The sequence below is a fragment of the Mytilus edulis genome, chromosome 3 (assembly GCF_963676685.1).
Source record: "Mytilus edulis chromosome 3, xbMytEdul2.2, whole genome shotgun sequence".
In the NCBI taxonomy this organism is placed as follows: Eukaryota; Metazoa; Mollusca; class Bivalvia; order Mytilida; family Mytilidae; genus Mytilus; species Mytilus edulis.
Genome location: NC_092346.1, coordinates 64,487,847 through 64,515,776, shown reverse-complemented (window position 1 = coordinate 64,515,776; position 27,930 = coordinate 64,487,847). Strand labels below are relative to the sequence as shown.

The following is a 27,930-nucleotide window of genomic DNA, read 5'->3' as shown; positions in this document are numbered from 1 at the left end:
TTATTACTAGATACAACTCCACCTAATGTGTTTATCAACGATAAACCACATGCCATAAGCAAACATCGAAACGGTACATTCAGCTTTAGTTGCAGTGAAAACTGTAGGAGCTACTGTAGTCTTTATGAAGAAGGGACCTGGCCAATATTCAGCATCTGTAGAAATTCCTATCAGATGTCTGGATTAAAAGATAACACAGCCTACATTTTTCTCGTGAAAGCTGTCGACACTGTTGGAAATTTAGGCAATGTCACAGTTTACAGATTTATGACAGGTAGATGTTTGTCTTAACAATAGGATTTAATTTTTGTAGAGTCTTAGCCACACTACATTCGACCATCGGTGTAATCGGCGGCTACGCGTCGTCAACAAGGTTTAGTCTGTGGATACAGTTTTTTTAAACAACACTAACTTAGTCAAATATGGAATTTTATGAACTTTTACAAACGCTTTCTTGTGATCATAAATAAGTTTGCAGAGGAAAACTTTGGTTTCAATATTTTACTTGAAAATCAGGTTTTGATCAGCTTATGTTGAAGACAAAAGCTTTGAAAAGATAAAAAATCCATGTGAATAAAAAAAAATCACATTTACAGACAAGTGGACTTTTTTGGCAGACATCCCTGACAACATCAATTGCAGGCGAGATTCATGGTTTCATAAAACCGTTTATGAATTATTTTTATTACAAGGCATCTTTGAGATAAAACACAATCACCTAATTTGTTCTTATGTTTAATGTTGTAGCCAAATAGAAGATTGTTTGTGTACAAGAAAAATGCACTTGCTAAGTAGTTATCAAAGGTACCAGGATTATAATTTAGTACGCCAGACACACGTTTCGTCTACATAAGACTTATCAGTGACGTTCAAATCAAAATATTTATAAGGCCAAACAAGTACAAAGTTGAAGAGCATTGAGGATCCAAAATTCCAAAAAGTTGTGCCAAATACAGCTAAGGTAAAAGAGGAACGAAAGATACCAGAGGGACAGTCAAACTCATAAATCGACAATAAATTGACAACGTCATGGCTAAAAATTGAAAAGGTAATCTGGGAAAAGAAAATTCTTAGTTTTTCAAAAAAATCAAAGTTTTGTATACAGGAAATTTATAAAAATTCACATTATTGATATTCATGTCAACACCGAAGTGTTGACTACTGGGCTGGCGATACCCTCGGGGACGAAACGTCCACCAGCAGTGGCATCGACCCAGTGGTGTAAATAGTTATCAAAGGTACCAGGATTATAATTTAGTACGCCAGACGCGCGTTTCGTCTACATAAGACTTATCAGTGACGTTCAAGTCAAAATATTTATAAAGCCAAACAAGTACAAAGTTGAAGAGCATTGAGGATTCAAAATTCCAAAAAGTTGTGCCAAATACAGCTAAGGTAATTGTAAGAATTGTAGTTAGTTTTACTGAAAGTAATGCACTTTTTTTACCAGATTATTTGGTAGATATATAATAACTTTATTTTTTGAAAAAAATGTGAAAGGTTTAAAGTGGGTTGTTAATATTCCAAAATAAACTGTGGTCATGCACTATAAACGTGCACAACCTCATCCGCATTTCTCTTGAATAGACTGATATGAAACGAAAAACCGCTTTGGAACATGAAAACACATCAGTGTGAAAAAAAAAACCCTTTTCATTTCAAAATGATACCTGTTATATAAGTTATACATTCATTATCACGAAAACATTTATAGTTTGTTCTGATTTTTGCAATCAGGTTATAGGTAAAATCCAGAGAACAGATATAATCCGTGAAGATTTGTGTCAATTAAAGCATTAAATCTTTAATAACACAATAATGATAATAAAAAAGAATTTATGAACAAAGAAATAAATTTAAAAAAAATTATGAAATTAATCTTATTTTTATCAATAGTGTATGTCTAAGATGTAAAGCGTAATATCAATATTTTATGGTATTCGATTACAGACTTCTCTCCACCAACAATTACTTATATCAAAGATGTACAACTCTCATGTGGCGTAGATTTTAGCCCAAATAGAACCGGCATCCCAATTGTTACAGATAATAATCCAAATGGAACGAACATTCTTTACACAGACAGTGTAGCAAATAACTGTGGAATTGAAAGAGTTTGGAAGGCAACTGATGCTGCAGGAAATGAAGCTTTAAAAACACAATTAATCTCCTTTATATCTCCGAAACCAATTAGATTATTTTTTACAAAAGTTGCAGTTGTAGCGTGTGGAGATATTGCTGATTTTACAAAGAACATGAAACAATTTATTTCAAAACATATTATACACCCTTGCGGAATACCATTCAAAAGACTTTACTTCACAGATTCAAGAATTCTTAATACCTGTGGTATTACACTCATTCGAACCTGGAATATTGAAGATAGTTGTGGAAGCACAACAAATGGCACACAACAAATTAAAATTTTGCAAATGGAGGTACCAGTGACACCTACGAATGGACAAACAAATGTAGAATTACAGTCAACACTGAGATGGCCATCATATCCAAAAGCTATCAGATATGTAATATATGTGTGGCTGTATGGACAGGAAAAACCAGAACAACCAAATAGAACAGAATGGCGCACCACATATTGGACAACACCAACATTACTGTCCAATACGAAATATTCATGGCAAGTTGAGATTGATATTGGACAAAATGACACTATTCCCAGTCCCAAATGGTCATTTGAGACTAGAAAAATTGCAGATTTGACAGTAGAAAGTGTAGTAGTTCAAAGAGTTGCATTCTCCGGACAATCTTTTGTTGTACAATGGACAGTCCGTAACATTGGCAGTGGAGTTACAGACATTTCAAGTTGGAATGACGGTGTTTATTATTCATTTACCGACAGTTTATCAGACGCGAAAAGACTGAGGCAATTTACATATGTTAGACAAACGAACATCTTGTTCTCAAACGATGCATACACATCGCAGACAAGGGTAAATATCACAACAAAAACATGTACGTAATATTGACTTTTATTTTTTCTCAAAAACAAAGTGATTAGTACAGTAATATTGGGACGAAGTCCCCAATAACAGTAGAAAATTCAATAAAAAAAAAAAATTCGGGAAAATTTCCCGAATTTTTCATTGTACTAATGAACTAAAAATCGTTCAATTTTTTTTATGTCATGTTTTGAAATCCCGGACCTGCGCAGAAATGTACAATGTACTTCCTTTTTCCGGTCTCGTTTGTATGAAACTTTGAGTAAAATATATATTTATCAGTCTAGTATAAAATAGGAAGGAACGCGCAATACCAATTTCATTTTTAATAATTCCTTGATATGAAAAAACGTTACCTGACGATAGCGTTTCTTTGTTTACATTGCATATGACGTCATAATTTAAATAACGTCACAACTAAAATCCCTTACAACAGAACCAAAATCGGAAACGTTACGTTATTTCCGTTTCTTTTTTTTTTTAACAAATATTTAAGTTACAAAAAAAATAATGCGTACAGACTTCGTCCCTATTTACAGGTAATGTCTGCCTCATATTATAGGGACGAAGTCCCCTATAACAGTAAAAAATACAATAAAAAAAAATCGGGAAAATTTCCCGAATTTTTCATTGTACTAATGAACTCAAAATCGTTCAATTTTTTTTCGCGTTTTTGAATTTCCGGATCTGCACAGAAATCTACTTCCGTTTTCGGTCTTGTTTACATGAGACTTTGAATAAAATGTATATTTATCAGTCTAAGAAAGGAACTAATTCATTTAAAAAAATGTTTGTTATTAAAAAAACGTTACCTGACGACAGCGTTTCATTGTTTACATTGAATATGACGTCATAACTTAAGTAACGTCACAACTAAAATCCCTAACAACAGAACCAAAATCGGAAACGTTACGGTATTTCCGTTTCTCTTTTTAACATTGTTGATTTAAAAAACAAATCACAGACTTCGTCCCCGTTCACAGGTAATGCCTGCCTCATATTAGTGTAGTTTGAAAATGCTATATAGTAATGTGTAACAGTATAACAAGTTTTTTCTCACTCTTTTTTTTTGGGTAAAGATGTGATTTTTGATCTTCTACATATGAACAGCATTACATTTTTATCGAAGTTTGACTTCATACTGCATATACGTTAAGTAAACGTTGATATCAAACATATTTTTTTACGACTTAACTGAATTATAATCTCTTCAACTTAGGTGACTTTACAGAAGAGTAATGTAGGCTTGTTGTGGGTATTTGTGGAGACTGGATATTATGACTACAACAGAACAAACAATGTACGTGCAAGCGATCATCGTGTAGATGTTAAACTTACGCCACCGCCGGATTTACAGGTTGATTCAGTTATCATTCCTGGTGGTACTCACTTCTCAGGTGTGTCATATATACATGTATCTGAAAGTCTCTTAATCTTTATATATAAGATTTTATAATTTAGTCAAGTATTGTACTCACCATGTTTGCATTGTATTATAAAATTATTATTTTTTTAATGAACGTATATGAATAGTGCTAAGACGTTCTTTTATTGTGTTATTCAACGTTTGATAAATTATGTACTGTCATTTGCTTTCCAAGATTTTAAGGGATTTCAATTAATATTTACAATGTTCTTATATCAAATGAATCACACAATATTATTAAAAACGCATTGACACCGAGATATGAGTTTTTGTATATGGTTTTTATTATTTGATTGATAGGAAAACCTTTAGATGTTATTTACACTGTTCGTAACCATGGGGATGGCGCTACCATTGTTGATTCCTGGAAGGATGATATTTACTGGTCTAAGGATAACATTTTAGGTACTTCTTGACACTTATATAAAAAAATCAATTGGAGATTTCACGTGTTTGAAATAATAAAATTATAGAATTCAAACATGGAGACGACGGCACAATGGTCTACAAAAACTATATTTGCATCATTAAAAGGCACTTCATCTGATGAAAATAACATTGCGATATGAAATTAGCACGTTTGATTGGTTAACATGAATTGTATCAGATTTAAAATTATTGTTTATTTCACCTATCAATTTAATTGTCCTAACATCCTGCGATTTCGTGTTACAACGTCACACGATGCATAGAAAAACATTGTTGCTTTGATTTATATTAGTTATGAATTTTATTTTCTTTAGTCTTTAATATAATAGTAAAAAACTTTGAGTGTGCAGACATTTGTAGTGTGAATCGCGTTCAAAGATTTAGATCTTAATAAAATTACAAAAAGAAGCTTTCAATCTTTAAGTATAAGCTGCATGATTTCAAATCAATCTATCATAAGCTTTCTTTCAGTCGATCATTCTTTGATACGGTAAAATATTGTTTAAGTTATACTTTTTTGTTTTTTATATATTAAACTTCATATCAATGGTTTAGTGTTAACTACCATGACAAAAAAGAACGAAAATACAAAATGGAAAGTCATAATCAAATGACAAAAATAAATACTCAAACGAATGATAAACAACTGTCATATGCCTGACTTGAAACAGGCATTTTCTTATGTAGAAAATGGTTTTTCCATATTCATGCATTTTATTATGTTCCCTTTGTTAGTCCACTTGTCTGAATTGCAAATCTTGAGGATTGAAATTTAATTTTTTTTTAAACCGGATCTTTTGTATTTTTTTTATTTCGGATTAAAAATGTTGTTATTTTGAAGGTCCAGAGAGTTTATATAAGACTCCCCCATTACTATGTCATGAGATATACAGCTTTTGCTTGATTGAAAGAAATCGTTTGTTGCAAAATAAATACCAATCATTGAAAATAAAGACAATAAAGAAGTATGAATAACGCCCCACGGTTGACTGCTGTGGCAGTTCAAAGCGTGATTACTTACGTTTCTTATAATGGAAGAGAAAACAGATGAGTTATAAAATTAATTACAAGAGTTTGATGTAGTTGTTAAGCAAATAGTTTATCCAAGTCAGATAATGAAATAACAAGTCATTTGTTGTCAGATACGCAAGATATTCACCTAAAAAGATACTACAGATATGGCAAGTTGGTTCCAGATGAAAGCTATACAGTGCACGAATCAGTACTTGTACCCAGAAATATATATGGCAATTACACCATTATTGTTCACTCCGATAGTGGCAATTATATATACGAGCATAGGATGGATGAAAACAACAAGAAGGTGTCAAAGGTAGGGAGGGCTAATATACCATATTAAATCACACCTTTGGTATACTTGGACATATTCAAAATCCATTAATTCTTTAATTCATATGCCGAATTTGTATTGTGTATCTATCATGCGCTTACTCCTCAACTTAACTTAATCTCCTCTGAAATTGCTTCTATAGTGAGAGCCGATGAATGTGTGAAAATCAGAGCTATGAAGCATGAAATTAACCAATGTTATCAGAATTGAAGTGAATAAAACACTGTACAAATCACATATTGGTGATACAAAATAAATTTTGAAGATTGCAAATGCAGTCATGTAATAAATGAAGATGAAAATCTTTTAACTTATCACTTTTAGCCCCATCTGATATTTTTTTGTTGGATAACCTATAAAAAAAAACGCCTTCTTTGTTGTCTCTTTGACATTTTCCCCATTTCCATTCTCAATTTTATTCATTGTAAATAGTAATGAGAAAAATTAAAAATAAATATTTATTTTAAGTTCATGTCTTCTGGACAAAGCATGAACAGAAAAGGTGTTATTCGAACAAGTTCAATTCACGCTTTATTCGGTCGACATATTGCAAAGAATGCATTTCTTGGAGTTTATAGACAAATATTTAGTTTCACGAAAATAATCGATGACAAGCATATTCAAAATTCTTATCTATTTTATATCTGCATTCTATCTTCAAGGACAATATATTTATATTAACAGTACACTAAAGGTGTTTGCTTTGTAAAAGTCAGTTTAAACGAACCCTGTGTGAATCGTGTGAATCATTCAAAGTTTAAAAATTGATGCTTCATCAAGTTTATTTTAATAAAGAAAAACTGTGTCTGTTCATTACCTTTATCACGTTATTAATTTTAACAGATGACATTCTTTTTTATCGCTTTTTTGTAAATATTTTAAATTATGAAATACATGTATTATAATTGAATAAAATTAAGATATGACACACCGATTCTTAAAATCAAATACCTGGTGTACTCTACACTACAAATGAACTACAAAGATCAATTGCTTTTATACGGATGTAACATAAAAGCATATAATAAAAATTTCAAACGCACACTAATTTCAATTTTCTTTTGCTTATTGATACAGGATAATAAAAAGACATGAATATTCGATCACTTAAAATATGATCATGAAATCCATTTGCAATATTCATCTGTATTAACTCTTTTAATAATTATTTTACCAGATCATTGATGTTACATTGACAGCTCCACCAGATCTTAGAATAACGGAATTAATAACAGATAAGACGTTCTTTGTCACAGGTGATACCATGGTAATACAATGGACAGTAATCAATGATGGATACAAATCACCATATGCATTATATTGGAGGGATGACGTTGTAAGAATTTTGATATATTAGTAATCATTATCAATGCGTTGTAGGAACTATATAGTTTGTGTGAACATAAATTATCATTGCCATTTTAACTGACGTTCTTTATTCAAATATGCGTTACAGTTTTTGTACTGCCTGCTTTGAGACATGTCATGCTTAAAAAAAGGGGCCATGTGAACTTATCATTTATCTTGTAAGTCAATGTTTCAAATTGATGCATGTCATATAATGATACGTGAGTCATTCCAGCAGGTTGTACAACTATGGAGTTGAGTTTAAATATATATTGATAAATTTGTGAACATGACCGTTTTTTTATTTCAAACTTTGTATTAACAGTGACTTTCACTGGCGATATTATTGTTACGTACCAGGATACGAAGCTATTAGTCCCAGACGAAATACACGCAATCATAAAATTAAAACCTAACAAAATTATAATCTCATTGGTTGCTTGATGATGTGGTTGAGATGTTATTGGTTTGAATGCCTTTTAAGATCCGCTAGTTTTTCTCGTTTGATTTGAAGGTATTTTAATCATATATCTGTCATCTAAATATAAGTGTCCGAAAAAAAACCCAATCTGACAAACATTTATGCAATTGAAATAAAGACTGCATTTTAAACTAACAACCATGATAACACAGAAGTTACGTTTATTTATGATGAAATAGAGATACACACTGAATTTTCCAACAATAATCACGCTATACAAAAAGGTGACGTAAAGACCTGAGAATTGGTTCCTCTCTATAAAAGGTTAGGTTAATTTTTTAGGTATAAAATTGTGCCATATTTTATTATTTTCCTTGGTCCAATATAATAAGTTGTTGGAAAGCAATTGATTTTTCAATTTCATTTTGAAAACTTGTTCAAATAATTTGACTGTCTTATTGAAATCATGGCGAGGTCATATTTTTTCACGCGTTTGATACTCCTTGTATTATTTTGACACATGATTCAGTTATACGACAAATGTTGACCAATACTGAAATGTGGTTTGTCAAGGAAACAACAAAATATTGAATGAAATCAAATCAAAATAACATTAGTGCAAACTTCAGGTTAACTGAAGTGTTAGTCTAAAAATTGAAATTCAAATTCATTTGGAAGCTTATTTGTTTTCATAAGTATAACAATATAAATAAGTCATAAATAAATAATATAGATTATTTTGATATATTCTTCCAACTCTACAACTATAATAACTGTCCAGTCCTGTTGCTTAATTATTGCAATCTCATATTGTTGAATTAAATATACTGTTATAAATTAGGGTCAGTTCTCGTTTTTCTATGATCAAATAATTTTTACATTGCTGTAACCTAACGAATTATTGTTTCATACTTACAGAAATTAAATTCATTAGATCTTTCCGGGAGATACTATAACATGGGTCAACAATCATATAATGCAAAACTGAATCCACGAATGTCATACAACCGTTCACTTACTTATACTATTCCCGCAAATATCCTTTCTGGTACTTACAACGTCAGTGTCATGACAGATTACAATAACCAAGTTTTTGAATTTCAAAAAGAGGACAATAATGTTCTAAGTAAAGAGATTAAAATTCAAAAATCTTTGTCCGATTTGTTCGTGACCAATATTTCTCTTGTTTTAAAGTCAAATGCGACATATAACAAAATTAGCGTTTCATGGAAAGTCCAAAATAAAGGCGAAGGGAAAACACTTATTTCGAGGTGGACGGATAAACTTATTGCTGTTATTCACTCCAAATATGAATCAGATTACACTTTAGGACAATTCTACAGTCCTAACGACAATATATTAAATCTTAATGAGAGTTATGTTATGAAAAATGAACTGGTGCTACCAACACGTCTATACGGAAATATTTCCTTCCGTATCCATGTTGATTACTTTCGTCAAACATCAGATAACGATTGGAATAATAATATGAAAAAGACTCATATTTTCGATGTACCTCTAAAAGCACCTGATTTGTATATATACAAATTCGAAGTTATATCCGATGCAGTATTCAGCGGTTATCCACTGGAATTAGAGTGTTTAGTAGGTAACCGAGATGTAGCTATTAAATCGGACCAAAGATGGTATCGTAACATTATTATATCCACCACTCGTTCACAATATACAGGTATTGTTTCACAAAAATCAGTACAAATTGGACCACTACATACAGAACATTTATCTCGAACAACTACGTCACTTCCAATTCCTAAATCAGTCCATGGTAAAGTTTATCTGCATTGTATTGTAGAGACAAATAACATATTTGAAGGTCGAGAGCCTTCGCGATTAGAAAACAACCATAAAGTCATCACACTTTTTGTTAACAGACCACCATCACCCGATCTGCTAGTTTCTGTTTTAAAAGTTTCTTTGAAGAATTCGTCATCAGGTCAAACGTTGGTATCCGTTACCTGGTCGGTACAAAACATAGGAAATTCTATGCCATTCCGGTCAAACTGGTTAGATGCAGTTGGCATATCCAAACAAAACCATGTACTTATATCAGAAATGACGCGACATGTTGAAATACTAAATACTTTTGAAATATTGTACGGACTTGAACCATCAGCTTCCTACTCTATGTCGAAAATAGTTGTTATTCCAAAAAGGTATATCGGAACATACTACATACATGTTATCACTGACTATGCAAATAGCATCTTTGAGTTCAATGGAGAGGAGAACAATGTAGCGTTGGGCAACTCAATCATTATACCTCCTATTCCAATGGCCCAACTAAATGTGGTGTCCTTTCTGATCGACGGAAACACGGTAACACCTGGCAGTAGTATAAGTGCTACATTTTGGATAGAAAATACTGGATCAGCACGTACAAGTTTGACATCATGGGAAGATTTGGTTTATATATGTCCCAAACAGGATGCATCAAAACAAGATTTACTCAATTCAGGATATTTATTATCCACAACACTTCACGTTGGAGCCTTAGAACCTGGAGAGATATATTTGACAAATGTCACACTGATTATTCCCAAAGATCTTTACAGTCAAATATTCTTTTACGTTTTGACTACTGATAAAGTTGAGACAGGATTGTTTGTAGAGTTTAGTTCTCAAGCCTCGTCCCGTTATTTTCACAAGATAGCAATATCTGTTGACAACAGTAGACTTCCTAATTTGATTGTTTCGGCAAATGAAAGTATCGGAACTCAAAAAGGTGGTCAACCACTTTTAATTAGTTACTACTTCACAAACAATGGAGTTTTATCATCTTCAAGAGTATTTTATAATAGTTTTTATCTAAGTAACGATTATTACAAAGATGAATTTGATTTAAAGCTGAAGACCAGCTATTATTCTAATTCAGTTGCAGTGAACGAGACAGTAAATGAAACAGTTTCAGTATTTCTACCTTATGATTTAAAGAGCAGAAATTATTTCATAATAATTGAAGTTGACAGTGGAAATGCTGTATACGAGTATGATGAATTAGATAATGAGTTTGTAATTTCAATGTCAGTAGAACAAACTCTAAGCACTGACGTTGCTGTAGTCGACGTTAAAACAGCTCAAATGGTTTCCTATGGTGATAATTTAGACGTTCACTGGAAACTTCGTAATAATGGATCAATAAGTGCACATGGATATACATGCGATTCGGTTTTCCTCTCTTCAGACAGAATATGGGACATTGAAGACAAACAGATTGGACAAACTACATGTAGATTTGTTACTTTAGAGCCATATAATCAACACACTTCATTTACAGATGTTGACAATTCTTTAACTGGAAAAATACCGGAAATGTCCGAAGCTTCATATGTGGCAGTTGTTAAATCTAGATCCAATATACTAGATAAACATTTGGAGAATAATGTGGGGTTCAGTCATAATGAAACAAATATTAAAGTTATGCATTTGAATCTCGACATTTTATACAACATGAAGATTGGCACAAATAATGCAAAATTGTTACTTTTACCAAATATTTCATCAGAAGAAACATTAGTTATAAGCGCTGAATGTAAAAGCATCGACACATTTTATGAGATAAAAGTTAAGTATGGAAAAGAAGCTACAGAAGTTGATTTTGATTTTGTTTCTGACGACCCTTTTAAGTCCAACCAAACACTCACTATACCTATGACAAAATCTGGTTCCTATTACCTACTAATAACTACTACAGATTCAGGTCAGCATGTTACATCAGTAGATGTAGATCTACTTGTGAAACTGGCTAAATTTGAAATACATAGTGTATTTCCAACTCGAGCTGTTCCGCTTGGGAATGCAACATTAAAAATCGAAGGAACACTTTTCCCAGAGGAGGTAACCATGACGTTCTTTAATGAAACTTTAGGGAAATTGACACCGCTTAAAATATTTCGATTTTCGTCGACACTTTTGTATGCTACATTCGATTTCCGTTTCACTGCTAAAGGTCAGAGGTTTTCGTTAAAGCTGACTAACGCATTCACTGGAAATACAACAACATTAGAGGATGCCATAGAAATTACCACTGGAGAGGTTGGTAAAGTATCGGCTCAGATAGACGTTCCAAATGCATTACTTCCAGGTCAACAAGGTTTTATGTATCTATACCTCAGAAATACTGGAGACTCGGACGTCATCTCCCCTCTAATATTTATTCAAACTAATGGAATAGCTCATTTGAATATCGAAAGTGACTCTAAAGCAGCGCAGTACTGGAAGCAAAATATCATAGTTGCTAGTTCTAAAAATACGCCAGGAGGTGTTTTACCTCCCGGGGCTTCATATCGATTTGTGTTCAATGTCAAACAAATTGACAATTCACAAATTGGACAGAGTAAAATAAGTGTAAATTTGATTAAACCGTTAAAAGACAAAAACCATGCATATCTTTCAATCAAAGATCAACTGCGAACTAGCGGTTTAAACGACGAATCATGGGATCGGATATGGGACAATTTTATTACGTTGATTGGTACTAGCTGGTATTCCCTTAACTGGAAGGTATCTGAAGTGATGAATCAATTAAGTCTTGCTGGACGTAATGTTTTTCAGCTGTCCGATGTCATTTCTTTGTTACTTGACATGGCTGATGGACACAATGAGGACATAACACTGACTCAAGAAAATGACATCATAGTGAGAAGAAATTCGAGACATCTGGTCTTAGATTACAGAAGATTTTTGTCCTCAAAAATAAGTTCCAGATATCATAACAGTGTGATGGGTAAAGGATGGATGCTTCCATATTGGTACGTATGAAAGGACAAGCACATTTGTTATCCTTTTAGAGCAAGAAAGAAAAGGCAAAACAAAATAATTAACGGTATTTGTTCATGGAGGAAATATTCAAAAACAAGTTTAAAACATTTATAGAATAAGAATAAACTATGAAACAGTTTTATACATGTATGACTTGAACATTAAACGTCTCCAACAGAAAACAAATTGCATGCGCATTACCATATGAGAGATCATTTTGAAATCTGATATATCGAAAGAGTAAGAACCTTTGTTTCAGATATCAAATTTTAATCTTATTTTGAGGAAATATTTGACTTAAAACTCCTTAAAGAACGAAATTTTTGTTGAACGATTTTCTTTAGAATTTAATTGAACTGTTTATAATATATATCCAAATATGATTCACTCTGCGCATTGCACTAATAAAAGTTATGTACTGTATTCAAATAAAACATAGTGGACTGTCTTCTGTTAGTTCACATTACACGATATACTATCGATAGTGCAATGATGATAATCAGAGTTTCCCCAGACTTACATTTAATAAAATAGTGTGGAATCTTTTTAATATTTTTGGATGCTCTATTTATCTGTACATCTATACGATTTATTTATACAGATACTTAAAACGTGACCCCCCAGTCTGATAAAAACCAGCCCCCACTATCCACTTGCGTTTGTAGGAACAAACGCAAGTGGATAGTTGGGCTGGTTGTAATCAGACTGGCGATTCCCTTTTTAGGAGTACACATCTAAATGCAGTACATTATGACGAGGCTAATGTAACGTTCAATGGAAGAAGTTATATTTTTCCAAGACAAGAGGATGGCATATATGTAAACAAATATCTTGGGGAGTTGCATGTAGCAAACGATGACACAAACAGTAAGTATATATCATATTAGAATAAAGACGGTCAGTTCTATAATGTACATACTAAATAATTGCCTATGAATCTTTTCAATTTGAAAAAAAATTATCTTAATTATTAGATTTTCGAAAGAAACCATAAGATGTATATTTAGGAATTCGATGTTCATGATAAAATATAACTCAATTTTATTAAAACCACTCGTAATATTTCCAACGATTCCAGATTACCTGCGTTATAGACATGTTGCCAGAAAAGTTAACCCTTGTTTAGCAGAATATAATCTCAACTCATTAAATTGATTAAATGCTTAAAATGCTTTTACTGTTTGAATGGTTTTACACTAGTAATTTTTGGGGCCCTTTATAACTTGTTGTTCGATGTGAGCCAAGGCTCCGTGTTGAAGGCCGTACCTTGACCTATAATGGTTTACTTTTATAAATTGTTATTCTGATGGAGAGTTGTCTCATTGGCACTCATACCACTTATTCCTATATCTATTAAATATTATTAATGAATTAAATGAACAACCTTGGTTTGATCATGTGTTACAGTTTGAGTTTTTGACCTACCAATCTTATTCTTCTCTCAACATACAGGTTAAAAGTTATGTACGCCTAACTCGCGTTTTCCCTGAAAAAGACTCATCAGTGACGCTCGAGTTAAAAGGTAAAAAACAGCCAAATAAAGTTGGGAGTGGAAACATTTTCTCACTACACCACTTTTGGTTATAGTTCTATATTTCACTCTTACAAAAACATTTCACAAATGTACGTAATGCTTAAGCTTGGTAAGTAGCTTACTTTGTCGACTGCAAATTTGACGAAAATATCCATACGAATTATCTTAGTTCTGCCTTTTGCATCCGACAATTATTGAAGCAAACATCACACTTGACAGTCATATTTTATTTTTACACATTAATATTCTTTGTGTGCACGAAACCCACTTTTAAAAATACAATTACTTCTGACATGAAAAGTGAATTCTAACAAATTCTCTCCTGATATCATTATTCAATGTTTTCTGTAACTCCAAAGAACACGATATTGAGTTGTAACAAACTTTTAAAAGTTTACTAAAATTTTCAGACATACTCTTTTTTAATTACGAGGTAATTACAATGCAATTTGTGACGGATGAAAACATTTAACATGAATGATTTTTGACGTTTAGTTTAATATATATATCTTAAATAAGATATTTGAGAAAATCAATAATATTTTTCTTATAGTTTTTTCCAGAACATCATGATTTTTTTTTAATTCTATATTTGGTTTTTCTTCACAACAAACAATATTCATATGCATTCATTCCATTAAAGTAGGATATAATTCATGGAATATAATTCAAAAGGGCGACTTAGATCCCTTTAAGATTTTTCAGTATACGGATATGAATAGTTCACTGTGTATTGCTACAATAACAAAAAATATAAATTCCAACGTTAAAAATGTTAAAACTTTAATACAAACAGACAGGAAATGCGGGAAGAAAAATTACAAATTCTAACCTGCCTACCGAGTCCGTTGTAGGGACATATTATTTTTGCTACAGAGACCACACAAGGAACACCAAGCAAAGTAGTTGCTAGAGATCTAACACGGGCAGCGAACATGACTTCCTTCCTACTCGAGACAGCAATTTTAAGTAGCGATACTCACTCTCTTAGTATATCATGTATTTTTTTACAAGACTTTACTATATAACCAGATATGCATACACTTCATGAAATTAAAAGGAATTTATCTGTTTTGAGAATCAAATCATTCAGTTAAAAAAATGCCTTTTAATGGTTATTATATAGATATCTTAAGCATATAATCTTTCATTATTATAATAACTTTCTTATTTTTATGTTATTTTGGAGTCGTCTGAGTTATTTACTGTAGTTTTTGTTATCAGCTACGGAAATCAAAGTATATTCTAAAGGTTCTTCTATGACTGCAATTTAGACAATTTCCCACAAGAGACTAATGACATAGAAGTAAGGAACTATAGATCACCATACGGACTTCAACAATGAGAAAATACCATACCGCATAGCAAGCTATAAGAGACCCCGACAATCTATAAAATCCCCGAAGAGACAAATGTAAAACCATTCAAAAGGAGTTGATAAATGTTCAAAACAATAATCGATAAAGATAGTTGACATACAGCAGCAATTAAATCGACGACCACATATTAGGTTAAGAAAAATGAAAATTGAATCATATCTCAGGGACATATTTGGAATATTGGAAATGTTCGATATTTTATATATATTTTTTGTCTGAACGACTTAAGTTCTTTGAATTTATTTTAAACCAATGTAAACAAATTAATACTAATGAAATCGTTGCTCGTGCAAAAGCGCTCTGATCTTGAACACGACGCGTTACAACTGGCGCCTTTCCAATATTTTAATAGACGTGACGTGTTACTTTACCGGAATTTGGTTTTTTGAGCGGTTGTTTTGAATAGAACATCAATGTGAAGTGTCACTGAAAAATATTGTCATCACAATTTGATTTATTAGGTATGTAGATTGCAATATTAATATCAAATTACAAAAGTTGTCTCTAACGATTTTAAAGAAAAATATCTTTATCTGACACGGCATGTTGAAATATATTTAAGTCAAAACGTAGGTCGTTGAAAATTTGCTTGTATGTCACACATTTCAACGGTATAAGCAGGTACTTTATGAAAATACACGAAAATTATCCTATTTTTTTTCTTACACATTGGTATATGCCCTCCGACAACTGCCAGATTGGATACATTTAAACCAAAAAACTAAACAAAAAACAACAAAGCACAAAGTTTTGATAAAAAGCAGCAGTTAGCCAAGACTCACACTTCTGAGATCGTTCAAATAATAAAGACGTCTTGAAAAGCTATTTATATTTTTCGCTGTGCCGCCTTTCTGTTTTAAGAAGGCGTCACAGCTGACTTTTATTCAAATAAGTAGTTCCAATGATGAAATTCCTAAACATTTCGGACAAAAAGACTTATATTTTGCAAGTGGTCATTAGATTGTTTAGATGTCTTCAGTCAATTTAGTGTCTTTAAACTTGTCTAATGATAATGCTGTCTAAAACCATGACGATTATTTGCTGTAAATTCTCTCTTTTTTTTTTAAAGCTATACATTGAAGAACCAGAGAGCTTCTAACTGGGAAACAGTCCACCCTATAACAATTGAATAGTAAAAACATTAAAAAACTTTTTTTCAATATCAACATGCTAGCTAAATACATAAATAGTCATTACTCACTTATACACTGTTTACTTTACTTTTTAGAACGTACGGTTGATGGTAAGATCAAAAAGAAGTTATAACCAATCTCAACCAACGATTTTCAAAATGAAATATCAAAAGGAGTTAAATGTATCTCAAATGATGCTAAATATCTAGAGCAGTGTTACATCATCACTCAATAACTAGGCATTTACCCGGATATTATTTGTTTTTTTATTGACTATCGGAAGTGATCTGAAGACAGTGGATTTATTGAAAATATGAGTGATGAATGAGTCATGTACATCTGAGTCCTTCATGAACTTTTGCATTATCAAAACAATAAAGATGGACATGGCGAGGAAAAATTATGCATTATGTATAAATTTGGACAAAAAAAGAGGGACGAAAGATACCAAAGGGATAGTCAAACTCATAAATCTAAAACAAACTGACAACGCCATGGCTAAAAATGAAAAAGACAAACAGAAAAACAATAGTAAACATGACACAACATAGAAAATTTTGGACAACTTTTGACAATTATAACGTTCTTTCGAATGTGTCTTTCTACATTGTCTAACTCATTATTTTGAAATGTTTCTCATCGTGTTGTCCTTTTTTTTAAACTTTTGTCTTGTTTAGTTTATTAAAAATTGTTTTTAATTATTCAATTGTTATTTACTTCAGCACAAACAATGTTTCAGAGAAAGGAACACTTTTTCTGGAACATGTAAAAATGTGTTCCAAGCACAAACATGATGTTGGGGTTAACATTTTTATTCGTCCATGTTATTATTTTGAACCCTTTGAAATGAAACGGGATTATCTCCATACATATGCAGTTCGGGTATCATCACGTTTAAGTGCAAGATTTCTTTTACTTGTAATGGATTTTTATAATGCGATTGTTGCTTCATTTTCGAATGCGAAATGCCTAGTACAACGTAACAGCTCCATTCCATACGAAGTAAATAAAGTTTTCATAATATGTACTATCGACCGTTTTTCTTCAACATTTTTCAAACATTGCAAGGTAGTTGCATGCAGATGGAATTAAGGACAGATATGAAACACATTTTTATCTGGTTTCTAATGTATGGATTTATTTTCTTTTGTTTCAGAACAAAAATTACTTGTGTAATCTGAAACTCTTACAGATTTCCTTCAAAACTATTATTCTGTGCAATGTGGATTTTATTTACCTTTAGAAATTATCGAAATTCAATTCAGAATTTTTTTAATCTGTATAGCGTTGAATGCTGTTTTTCAAAACAGCAGCCTTAGGTGCATTTTTCAAGTAAAGATCTTGTTTCATATTTTGTATGCAATGTGTTAGGAACGAGAGAAATATGAATTGTTATGAAAAATCCCTTTCATGCTTATGTTTCAATATCAAGTTTTTGTTTTTGTAGATCTGACATATACGTATACCGACAAAGTTGATGGCAGAGAATATACATATTCGAATGAAACAGGATTGCTTATTGCTATAAAATCAATACACGATACCAGCTATGTCAATCTGCTTTATAAGGATTCTCAGTTACAGCAAATAGATCATTCTGATGGACCTTTCTTGGTTATGACGTACAACGAAAGAGGTTTCATTAACTGGGTGGAATTAAGAAATGATTCAGATAATGAACAGGGGTGGTGAGTAATGATTTATAAGTTATAAGTTAGTAACTTATCAAAATGAACAGATTAAAAAACAGGAAAATTGATTGCAGATTTATTAATGCTGCATCTCATGTAAAGCCTTCTTAAGTAATGAAAAGATATACTTTCTATTGAAATTTCCAACAGTAAGTGCCTTGTGTCTTTGTTTAGAAAAAATATTAAAAAAAAAAACCACACAAACACAGAGACAGAAACCAACGTATGATCTTTACTTTAACTTTTGATATGAAATTGTTTTACTTTGAGTTGTATGATAATATGATTTTGTTCATTAGTATATATGACTATGACATGGAAAACGACTGGCTGATATCGTCGGACGTAAATGGGAAAATAACAAAATACGAATACAACAGTGACAACTCTATTAAGCGGATAAAACACCCATCTGGATCGATAGAAACATTTGAATATTATTCTGAAGGATGGTTGAAAAGTACTAGATTAATTAAAAAGAATTTAGAAATTGCTAAAAAGCAGTATACCTTTATGGGTGAAGCAGTAATCACTACAATCACTCATCCGAATAATGTGACTCTGGCATTAACTTATGATGAAAATGGAGAAATTGCTTTACGTAAACGATTAGGATTCTCATCTGAAAAAATAGAAAGTACAGAGCATACTACAATAATATCCCAAGGCGATTTCGTAAGTATAAATCTTAACAATAGAATTCCCTTTGTAATTTAATTTAAATGTATCTTTAGGTAAAGTGTGAAAAGAATTCAGTGCATCAGTCTAATCTTAACATGTCATACTTTACCTATGAAAAACTAAAACAAATAACTTTTACCAACCAATGACAAACATCCACCAACAAACAACGAATGACGGAATAACAGGCTTGGAACAGGCATATACAAAATGGGGTTGGGTAAATCAAGTTTTAGTGCACTCATCTCTTCCCTCACTTGTATAGTAACGTTACAGCACAACATAATGAAAAATTGTAAAATTAAATGAAAATGGGATGACCCATCAAACTGGTACAAAACAAATAAAGACAAAAGACGGAATGCACTTTTCTATGGGAAGTCGCAGTTACTAAATGTTTGAGTCTAGTGGTTTCAATTCTGTGTAGATCAAAAGACATGATGATTTCAAATTGCCATTCAGACAAACATATACTTTTTCACATTCTTTACAGATAATTTCCAGAAACATATATGATAAACTGACGAATTCAGTGTTAAGCGAAGATGCTAACGGGGACTTTTTGAATGTATCATACAATGACCATGGACGTGTTACATTTTTGAAGGATAACGACAACAATGTATATTCTGTGACATACAATCCTGACGGTAAGATACAGACTGTCTTATACCCAGATAATACTACAGAAAAATATGACGATATCAAAAATGAAAGAAAATTTAAAAGTAGATCCGGCCAAACGGTTCGATCTGAAATAGATGAAAATGAAAATGTTGTTGTAAAAGACTTCGGAAATGATCGCGTTAATTCGTATTCTTACGATGAACAGAATCGCTTGAAAGAGGCAAGCATGGAAATGGGAACAACTTCTATTGGCTACACTAACAATGGTCTGCCAGAATATGTCAAGTTTCAATATTTTGAAAAAGATATATATGTTAACTATAGTCTGAATGAAAACTTGCAAAAAGACCGTATGAAATTGTCTCTTGAGGGGTATGATGTTAAATATGAATACGATTCAAGAAATTTGCTAACACAGGTAATCAATTCTTACGATAACACTAGCTTGTTGAAGGTGGAATATAACGAAAAAATGCAATTGAAGAAAAAGATTTTAGGTAACGGTGCAAAAACTGAGTACCGGTACTATGTTGGAACAGACTTGCTGAAAGGTGTATACAACTACTTACCAAATGGAAATCCAAGTTCAAAATTTGAATATTCATATGACCTACGGCAGAGAAGAATATCGCTGCAAACAATGGATGGCAACTGGAAATTTCGCTATGATTCATCAGGACAATTAACATACGTCAAACATCCAGATGGAACTGTGAAAACGTTACAGTATGATAAACGTAAGAATCGTAAAGTTTTGAATGAAAACAATGTTCGAAAAGAATATACCGTTAATGCATTAAACCAATATACACATTATGGGAGTGACCAGACGTTTAAACACGATAAAAATGGTAATTTGATATCAAAAGATGGACCAACGAAAGAAGACTTTATCTTTAATGTTGAGAATCAATTAGTCCAATTTAGAACAGCAGATAATGAATGCACGTTGGATTATGATGGTCTCGAGAATCTAGTACGAAAAGTCTGTGTTAATGAACGAACAGAGTATGTCGTTGATGCATTTGGGGGATTTGGGCAAGATATTTTAGCAGAGGTATTATACACTACATCCTACATTAAGAATAATGAACTCGCAACAAAATTGAAAGACACGAAACGATATTCAAACACATTAACGCAAATATCATAGCTCAGACACATCAATCTCAAACGAATGGATAACAACACTCATATTCCTGACTTGGTACAGTCATTTTTTTATGTAGAAAATGGTGGCTTAAACTTGGTTTTATTGTTAGCTAAAACCCCTCATTTATATGACAGTCGCATCAAATTCCATTATATTGACAATGATGTGTGAACAAACCAACAATACATAATAGGTAAAAATGTCACAAATAGGGATACAGCAGACGGTTATTAAGGAAACTTATTTCCTATGATCATGGAGGTTTACTATTTATTAGGGATGTCAACAAGTACTTGAGTATCGCTTGGTAGTACCGAGTATCGAATACCAAAATAATACTCGACTAATCGGTTTCCTGTTTAATTGTGATTTAAAATTCCCCCAAACAGAGGAAGGATATATATAATCAATAGCACTTTTCCAAGGCTTACATTTTTAGCTAGTCTTAGTCATTCCTTCCATCTATATACCGTCAGAGCATATGTTTTCTTCAGCAGGACTTTTATTTACCTAGCGCAGTTAAGAAATCGCTTGTCCCAGAAAAAGTTGACAAGATAATATTTTTTCAATAAGAACTAATTCGTTGCACCCTGTGCCGGCCCTCAGAAAATGATTAAAGGCATCAGTAAGTTTTAATCATCACCCATTTGGAAATAATTAAAAGTTACACATAAAAATTGAGATTCAGCAATGCTGTCCCCAGTTGAAAAAGTTCGTGCAATCGTGGGATCTAGAAAGGATAAAGTTCCATCGTCATCGTCTATACCGCTTATGTCATTCTACGATTAAAATATCTTCAAGGTGACAAATCGTGTACGCCGATCAGTCTTAGACAGAAATGTTTTGAAAGTATATACAACAAAATGATTTTTTAAATGAAATCGCATGAACCTCAAACGAAAATTTCCACAGATAAGCACCACTTGCTATGCATTTATTGCGTTACAAACAAACATTTATCAAGATACAACGATGGGAACAAAACTCAGAATTTACAGACGACTATTCTGTAATGCTAAGAATCAGGACTAGATTCTGTTCCTTGTTTTCGGCAACCAATTATTCATGGTAAGTTTATACTTGGTGTAGTATACAGGGTATGCTGTATTCGGTCTTAATCCACCGTTTTCTACATAAGAAAATACATGTACCAAGTCAGAAATATGACAGTTGTTATCCGTTCGTTTGATGTGTTTGAGCTTTTAATTTTGCCATTTGGTAGACTTTCCGTTTTGAATTCTCTCTGAGCATTTTGGAAATTTTACTTTTAAAAATAATAAGAATAATTCAGAAGTTGAAATAATCTAGTTTGCTATATATACGTGATATAGTTGACGATGATCTTCAACTTTACAAAATCTACCTTAACTTTATATGTTTTCTAATTCCCAATTTTGGTATCTTAAACGATACACGACTAAATCAAAGTGGTTCAACAAAGAATTGAAATTAAGGAATCAGTAACTATGAATAGCATGGTTAGAGGTAAAAACGGTTAAACAACGTGAAAATATATGTTTCATGTTGTTTATTCTAATGAACAACGGAATTTAAGGGATAACCTATTGTGTTGTCATCTGTTAGACACGGGACCTAAGTCCTGTTTATAAAACTTAACTCAGTACTCGAGACACAAAATGTGTCCACGAAACTTCAAATCCAGTATTTTGATTGATTGTGTTTTGAGTCTGAGTACGATTATCGTGCTCGAAATTTTTATGACCAAATGTTAATTTTTCACTAGAAATATGAAAAGCAGATCAGATGAATGTATACTCACGTCACGTGCTATGAACTATACCAAGTCAGGTTAATACGAAAGTTTAAAAAAAACCTGTAAAACCTCTGTTATATTTGAATAATTCGATTCTTGATTAATTATTTAAGTTTATGCATGCATCGTATAGCAACTTAAACGTGACTGATATTATATATCTGTTTATTTTTCATTCCTCTCATTTTACTAAAACTCTATAATATTCTGAATTATTTGTTAGTTTTCGTTCAAAATAATTGACCGAGCAATCTTAAAATTATTTATATGAATTAAACAGATAACACAGAAAGGCGAATCTACAAATACCCAACTATATTTCTATGGCGGTGATCAATTAGGATTGGTAGCAATGAAGAATAAGAATGGATATTACTATTACCAGTTTGACCCAATGGGGTGAGCAAAGATTGTTTTATCCAACTTCCAACATCACATTTAAATTAAGTATGCACATTTATTTTGCAACACTTGTCATCTGGTCATACTATAATTTAACTATTAAAACGTCATCATGATCACTTGAAGAACATAAGTCATTGCTAGCAGATTTGGCGATTATCTACACGAAGAGCCGATTCAAGTACGATCAAATCATAATATATAAGCCAAAGAAAGCAGAGACGGATTTCGGGGGAGAGGGGGATTTTGGGTTATGTAGGGAATCACTGAGGCATGACATGAGCGGACCCCTCTTAGACAGTCAGTGGGCCCCCACTTATGAAAATTTCTGGATCCGCCACTGGATAGAAAACAAAATTGAAATACAGTTTTCAGAATAACCTTATTGGAAACAATACAAAGCGTAATGTTACGCGCTGCCCATTGGCTTCATGTCATAAACTAAATCTTGTAAAACTTGTATTTTTTAGTTGTGGCATCCGTTCCTTACTTTTCCATGATAATGTCTCCGGATTCACCTCGTGCGGAATTTTTATGAAAGACATGGTTTTTTTTGCCTTGAACATTTTTGATTCGAGCGTGACTAATGAATAATTTGTTAACGAAATGTGCGTCTGGCGGAAATATAAGGTTTTAATCCTGATATCTATGATGAGTTTATTTACCTGAAAAAAAATCTATTAAAATATGCTTTTTAATCGGTGTAACACCTTCATTTACTGGTGCATTTGTTCACATTCGTCTCCGATATCGATACTTTTATTTCTTGTGTATTACGTCACACTTAAAAAGGCAACAGTAAACGACAATTTTGTATAAAACACGGAATGCATGTTCCTACTAGGATCCACAAAGCGATTAACAGTATATCTCAAACTTTGTTTGTTGCACCAAGTAAGAGTGCTTGTTAATACTCTTTGATAGACTTAATAAATTAATTAACTAAGTCTGTATTTCAAAATGCTGATGTACTGGTATTCGGATTAATCGACAACCATGCACCAAGTATGCATAGTATATTATAATGCAGAGTCCAAAGTATATGGTCTAGCACCGAGCGCTCAAAACACTGTTTTATTAAACTTGGTGCAAGTAATACACCTTGCTGTATTACTTACAAAAAACAGTGGTAACAGAGCAATTGGTCGAAATTATATTTACATGAAAATACAATTCCTTTTGATGATGATGTAGCTGTGTCTCAAAACGATTCAAATAGATATAAGAAGATGTGGTATGGGAGCCAATTAGAAAACTTCCAAGTTACAAATTGTGAAAGTAAACCATAATAGGTAAAAGTTAGGTCTTTAACAAGGATCCTTGTCTCTCACCGAACAGCAAGTTGTACAGGGCCCAAAATACGACTAGTGTAAAACAATTCAAACGGAAAAACCAACAGTCTAATCTACATAAAAAAAACGAGAAACGAGAAACATTTATGATCCACATCAACAAACGACAACCACTAAACCCCAGGTTCCTTGCTCACGACATGTGCACTCACATCCAGCGGGTTTAAACGTTTTTGTACCAACCATCACCCTGACCTGAAATAATAGTGTGTCGTTATATGAATTACATTGTTCCGACTATAATCTGACGCCAATATTTATCATAAAGGACAGTTGATTGGATAAAAATAGTTATCAAAGGTACCAGGATTATAACTTGATACGTCAGACGCTCGTTTCGTCTACCTCATCAGTGACGCCCAGATTAAAATAGTTAGAAAGTTAAACAAGAATTATAGTTGAAGAGAATTGCAGACCCAAAATTTCAAAAGGTTGTATCATATACGGCTATAGTAATCTATGCCTGGGATAAAACAAATCCTTGTTATTTCGAATAATTCATACTTTTGCAAACAGTAAATTTATAAAAAATGACCATATTATAAAAATTGATGTCATCACAGAGGTGCTAGCTCATAAAGAAAATGTGTGAACCGTCATAGGGCAAGAAGGTCTCATTGTGTAGATATAAGAAGATGAGGTATGAGTGCCAACGAGACAACTCTCCATCTAAGCCACAATGAAAAACACGGAGTCTTGGCTGACACCGAACAGCAAGCTATAAAGAGACCCAAAAATGACTAGTGTAAAACCATTAAAACAGGGTAACCAACGGTCTAATTGATATGAAAAACGATAAACGAGAAACACTTATGGAAGCTGTTTGTCAAACTGTGTCTGAGTATTGATGTGTAACGGACGGATAGAAGGAGACCATTAACATACCCCAAAGTCCGTATTTAAGTGATACATTGTGCTGATGGTCGTGGTTAATTATAAATAAAAGTTAACTCGTATTTCATTTCTTTGCTTTCAAGATTCTTTATTTCTCAAACACCATAAAGTTACAATAGTAGAAAGAAGATTATCAAAAGTTATATAACATAACATAATCACACATGACAAGATGAGATGAAAATATAAAATTAAATTAAATAAACAGTAGTAGCGAAGAGTGGTGATAAACTAAGAAGACTTACTTGAAAAGTTATAACCCTGATAAATTTGGACAGCTTTTTTTTTTTTTATCTTATTTTTAATTTTTAACTGAAATAGTTTCCAAACTTTAGTATGTTACATCTGTGCAAGAAAATAGTATCCAAATATTATGCTCGAAAATTTGCCAAAAAAATACACTGCAAAGTGTAAAGAAATTCATCACCAATCTCGTTACAATGACATAAATTACAATATCTAAAGTTACGTTCAATTTCATTTCAGATCAGTTATCAGCATGTTAGATAAAAACGGAGATGTTTTGAATTCCTACGGATATGATCCTTTTGGAAATATTACATCCAGTTTTGAAAAATTACAAAATCCATTTACTTTTATTGGACAGTGGGGCGTAATGAACATGAAGCAAAACAAAGAACTGTATTTTATGAGGACACGATTTTATGATTCTGAACATGGAAGGTTTTTAAGCATGGATCCAATTGCCTTAGACGGAAAGCTGAAAAATTTCTATGCTTATGTATACAATAATCCGGTTCATTTTGTTGATCCAAATGGAAAAGGTGTGGAGAAAATTTTGATTTTCGCAGGAAAACGGTTGGGCGTTTACTTTGGATATAAACATCTTACTGATCGGGAGGTCAGCCTTGCAGGTAAAATATGATAGCAAAATCATAGCAGATATGTTCAACATATGTTAATCCTTCTTTTAATAACGCAGCATTCAAGATAAAATCATACATTCGCCAAAGTTGTTTCATTTGATTTTTAAGAAAAGTTGGAATCGCATTATCACTAATAATATATATATATAACATAGACCAACAACCCAACAACTGTTATCGATCATATAATTATTGAAAAATCTAAGACGAAGCGCTTTTGATAGAAATACTTAATAGATGCCAAATGAGAAGGCCTTCCTTACTAGTTTAAGTGGAACATGTAAGATGTTTGGCGAAACGGAAACTAAATTCAAAATGTATATATTGCCAAGGAAGAAAGTGGGGATGAAGTGGTTATGAATTTGATATATGATGACCTTCTGCTTAGTTTTAAATAAAGGCACTTTATTTCAAGCTAATAATGTACAATTGTTTGAATTGTAGGAGCTGCAGGTGCAATTGTTGGAGGAATTGCTGCAGTTGTTGTTGCTCCTCTGTTAGGTGGAGGAGTCATTGGCTTTATTGGTGGGATGGTAGTTGGAAAGATAGTTGGAGCTGCTGTAGAAAAAGCTGCACCAATATTTGCTGACGTGTTAAAAAAACACATTAATGGAGATAAACCTTTCAGCGTGATAGATACTGGAAAAGATCTTGGTTCAAGACTGGCATCTAGTTTTTGGCCTGGTAAAAAGGATGAAGGAAAATTAACAAAACCAGAAGATAAATTGTTATCAAAATTGTGTAATGAACAGTTAAAGGCATGTATAGATTATATTTTGTTAGATTTTGATCACCAAGAATGTCATATATATCATTTATAAACATAAAATCATGTTAGAATTAAAAACCAATCAATCAGAAAATCAATCAATTTTCCAAGTTATTGAAAAGGAGATAGTTCCTGTTTACTCAAAGTTAAAATTAACATCCAATCATTAGTTTCTTCATACTAATACGATAAATAAGTGGTTTCTATTTACTTTTAGGTGAAATAATGAAGATAATTAGCTACTTCAGGTGAAGTAAATGTCATTTCCGGTCTCAAATGATAGCTTCTTTCACACTGATTCATAAAAAAATATAGTTTCTAGACGGTAAGGTCATGTATCTAAATTACAAAATATATTAATTCCAAGAACTTTTTCATGAATGAAAAAGTTAAAAAAAAAAAAGGCTACTTCTGGTTGCCTCAAGGTCACTTCCGGTTGTCATTTTTAAGTCATATGTCACCCAATCCTTATTAAATATCATTTGGCTTTATAATGAATCAAGTTGAAGTAATAATCAATTAACCTTATAATTAGACATTCCAGGGGCACTAATTTATATCAGGTGCCCTTAAATTGTTTCAGACTAAATGTAACATATCTTCATTACAATAAAGCAAACATTTTGGACTTGTTCATTTATATATATATATATCTTTTGAAGTGATGAAGAAAATGCAAAAACGAGGAAAAGTCCAAATTTAGAACTTCACCTTGACTTCATTTTGTAAGTTAGGACCTGTTGTGTCATGTGTACTATTGTTTGTCTGTTTGTCTTTTCATTTTTAGTCGTGGCGTTGTCAGTTTATTTTCGATATATGAGTTTGACTGTCCCTCTGGTTATTTCGTCCCTCTTTCATGGACACACATTCTTGCTTAATCCCAACTAGTCCGACTTAACCCTACAAGAAACAACATTGCTTACAAGGTCCGACAATTAAAA

The 27,930-nt window shown here is 32.3% G+C and overlaps 1 protein-coding gene across 1 annotated transcript; it reads left to right on the top strand.

Annotated features, from left to right (window-relative positions):
- Window positions 1-174: 174 nt before the first annotated feature.
- LOC139515374 (uncharacterized) lies at window positions 175-27,041 on the top strand. The gene is made up of 14 exons (XM_071304942.1): window positions 175-274; window positions 1,951-2,951; window positions 4,180-4,357; window positions 4,687-4,791; window positions 5,958-6,148; window positions 7,344-7,502; window positions 8,853-12,703; window positions 13,438-13,580; window positions 18,207-18,447; window positions 18,750-19,125; window positions 19,625-20,815; window positions 22,966-23,084; window positions 25,820-26,208; window positions 26,665-27,041. The coding sequence occupies exons 1-14, from the start codon at window positions 175-177 to the stop codon at window positions 27,039-27,041; spliced, it is 8,421 nt and encodes a 2,806-aa protein (XP_071161043.1).
- The last annotated feature ends 889 nt before the right edge of the window (window positions 27,042-27,930 follow it).

Coding starts and splice junctions, on each gene's coding strand:
- LOC139515374 (XM_071304942.1), top strand. CDS start 175: ATGTCTGGATTAAAAGATAACACAGCCTACATTTTTCTCGTGAAAGCT. Junction 275..1,950: donor AGTTTACAGATTTATGACAG/GTAGATGTTTGT, acceptor ATTCGATTACAG/ACTTCTCTCCACCAACAATT. Junction 26,209..26,664: donor TCGGGAGGTCAGCCTTGCAG/GTAAAATATGAT, acceptor TTTGAATTGTAG/GAGCTGCAGGTGCAATTGTT.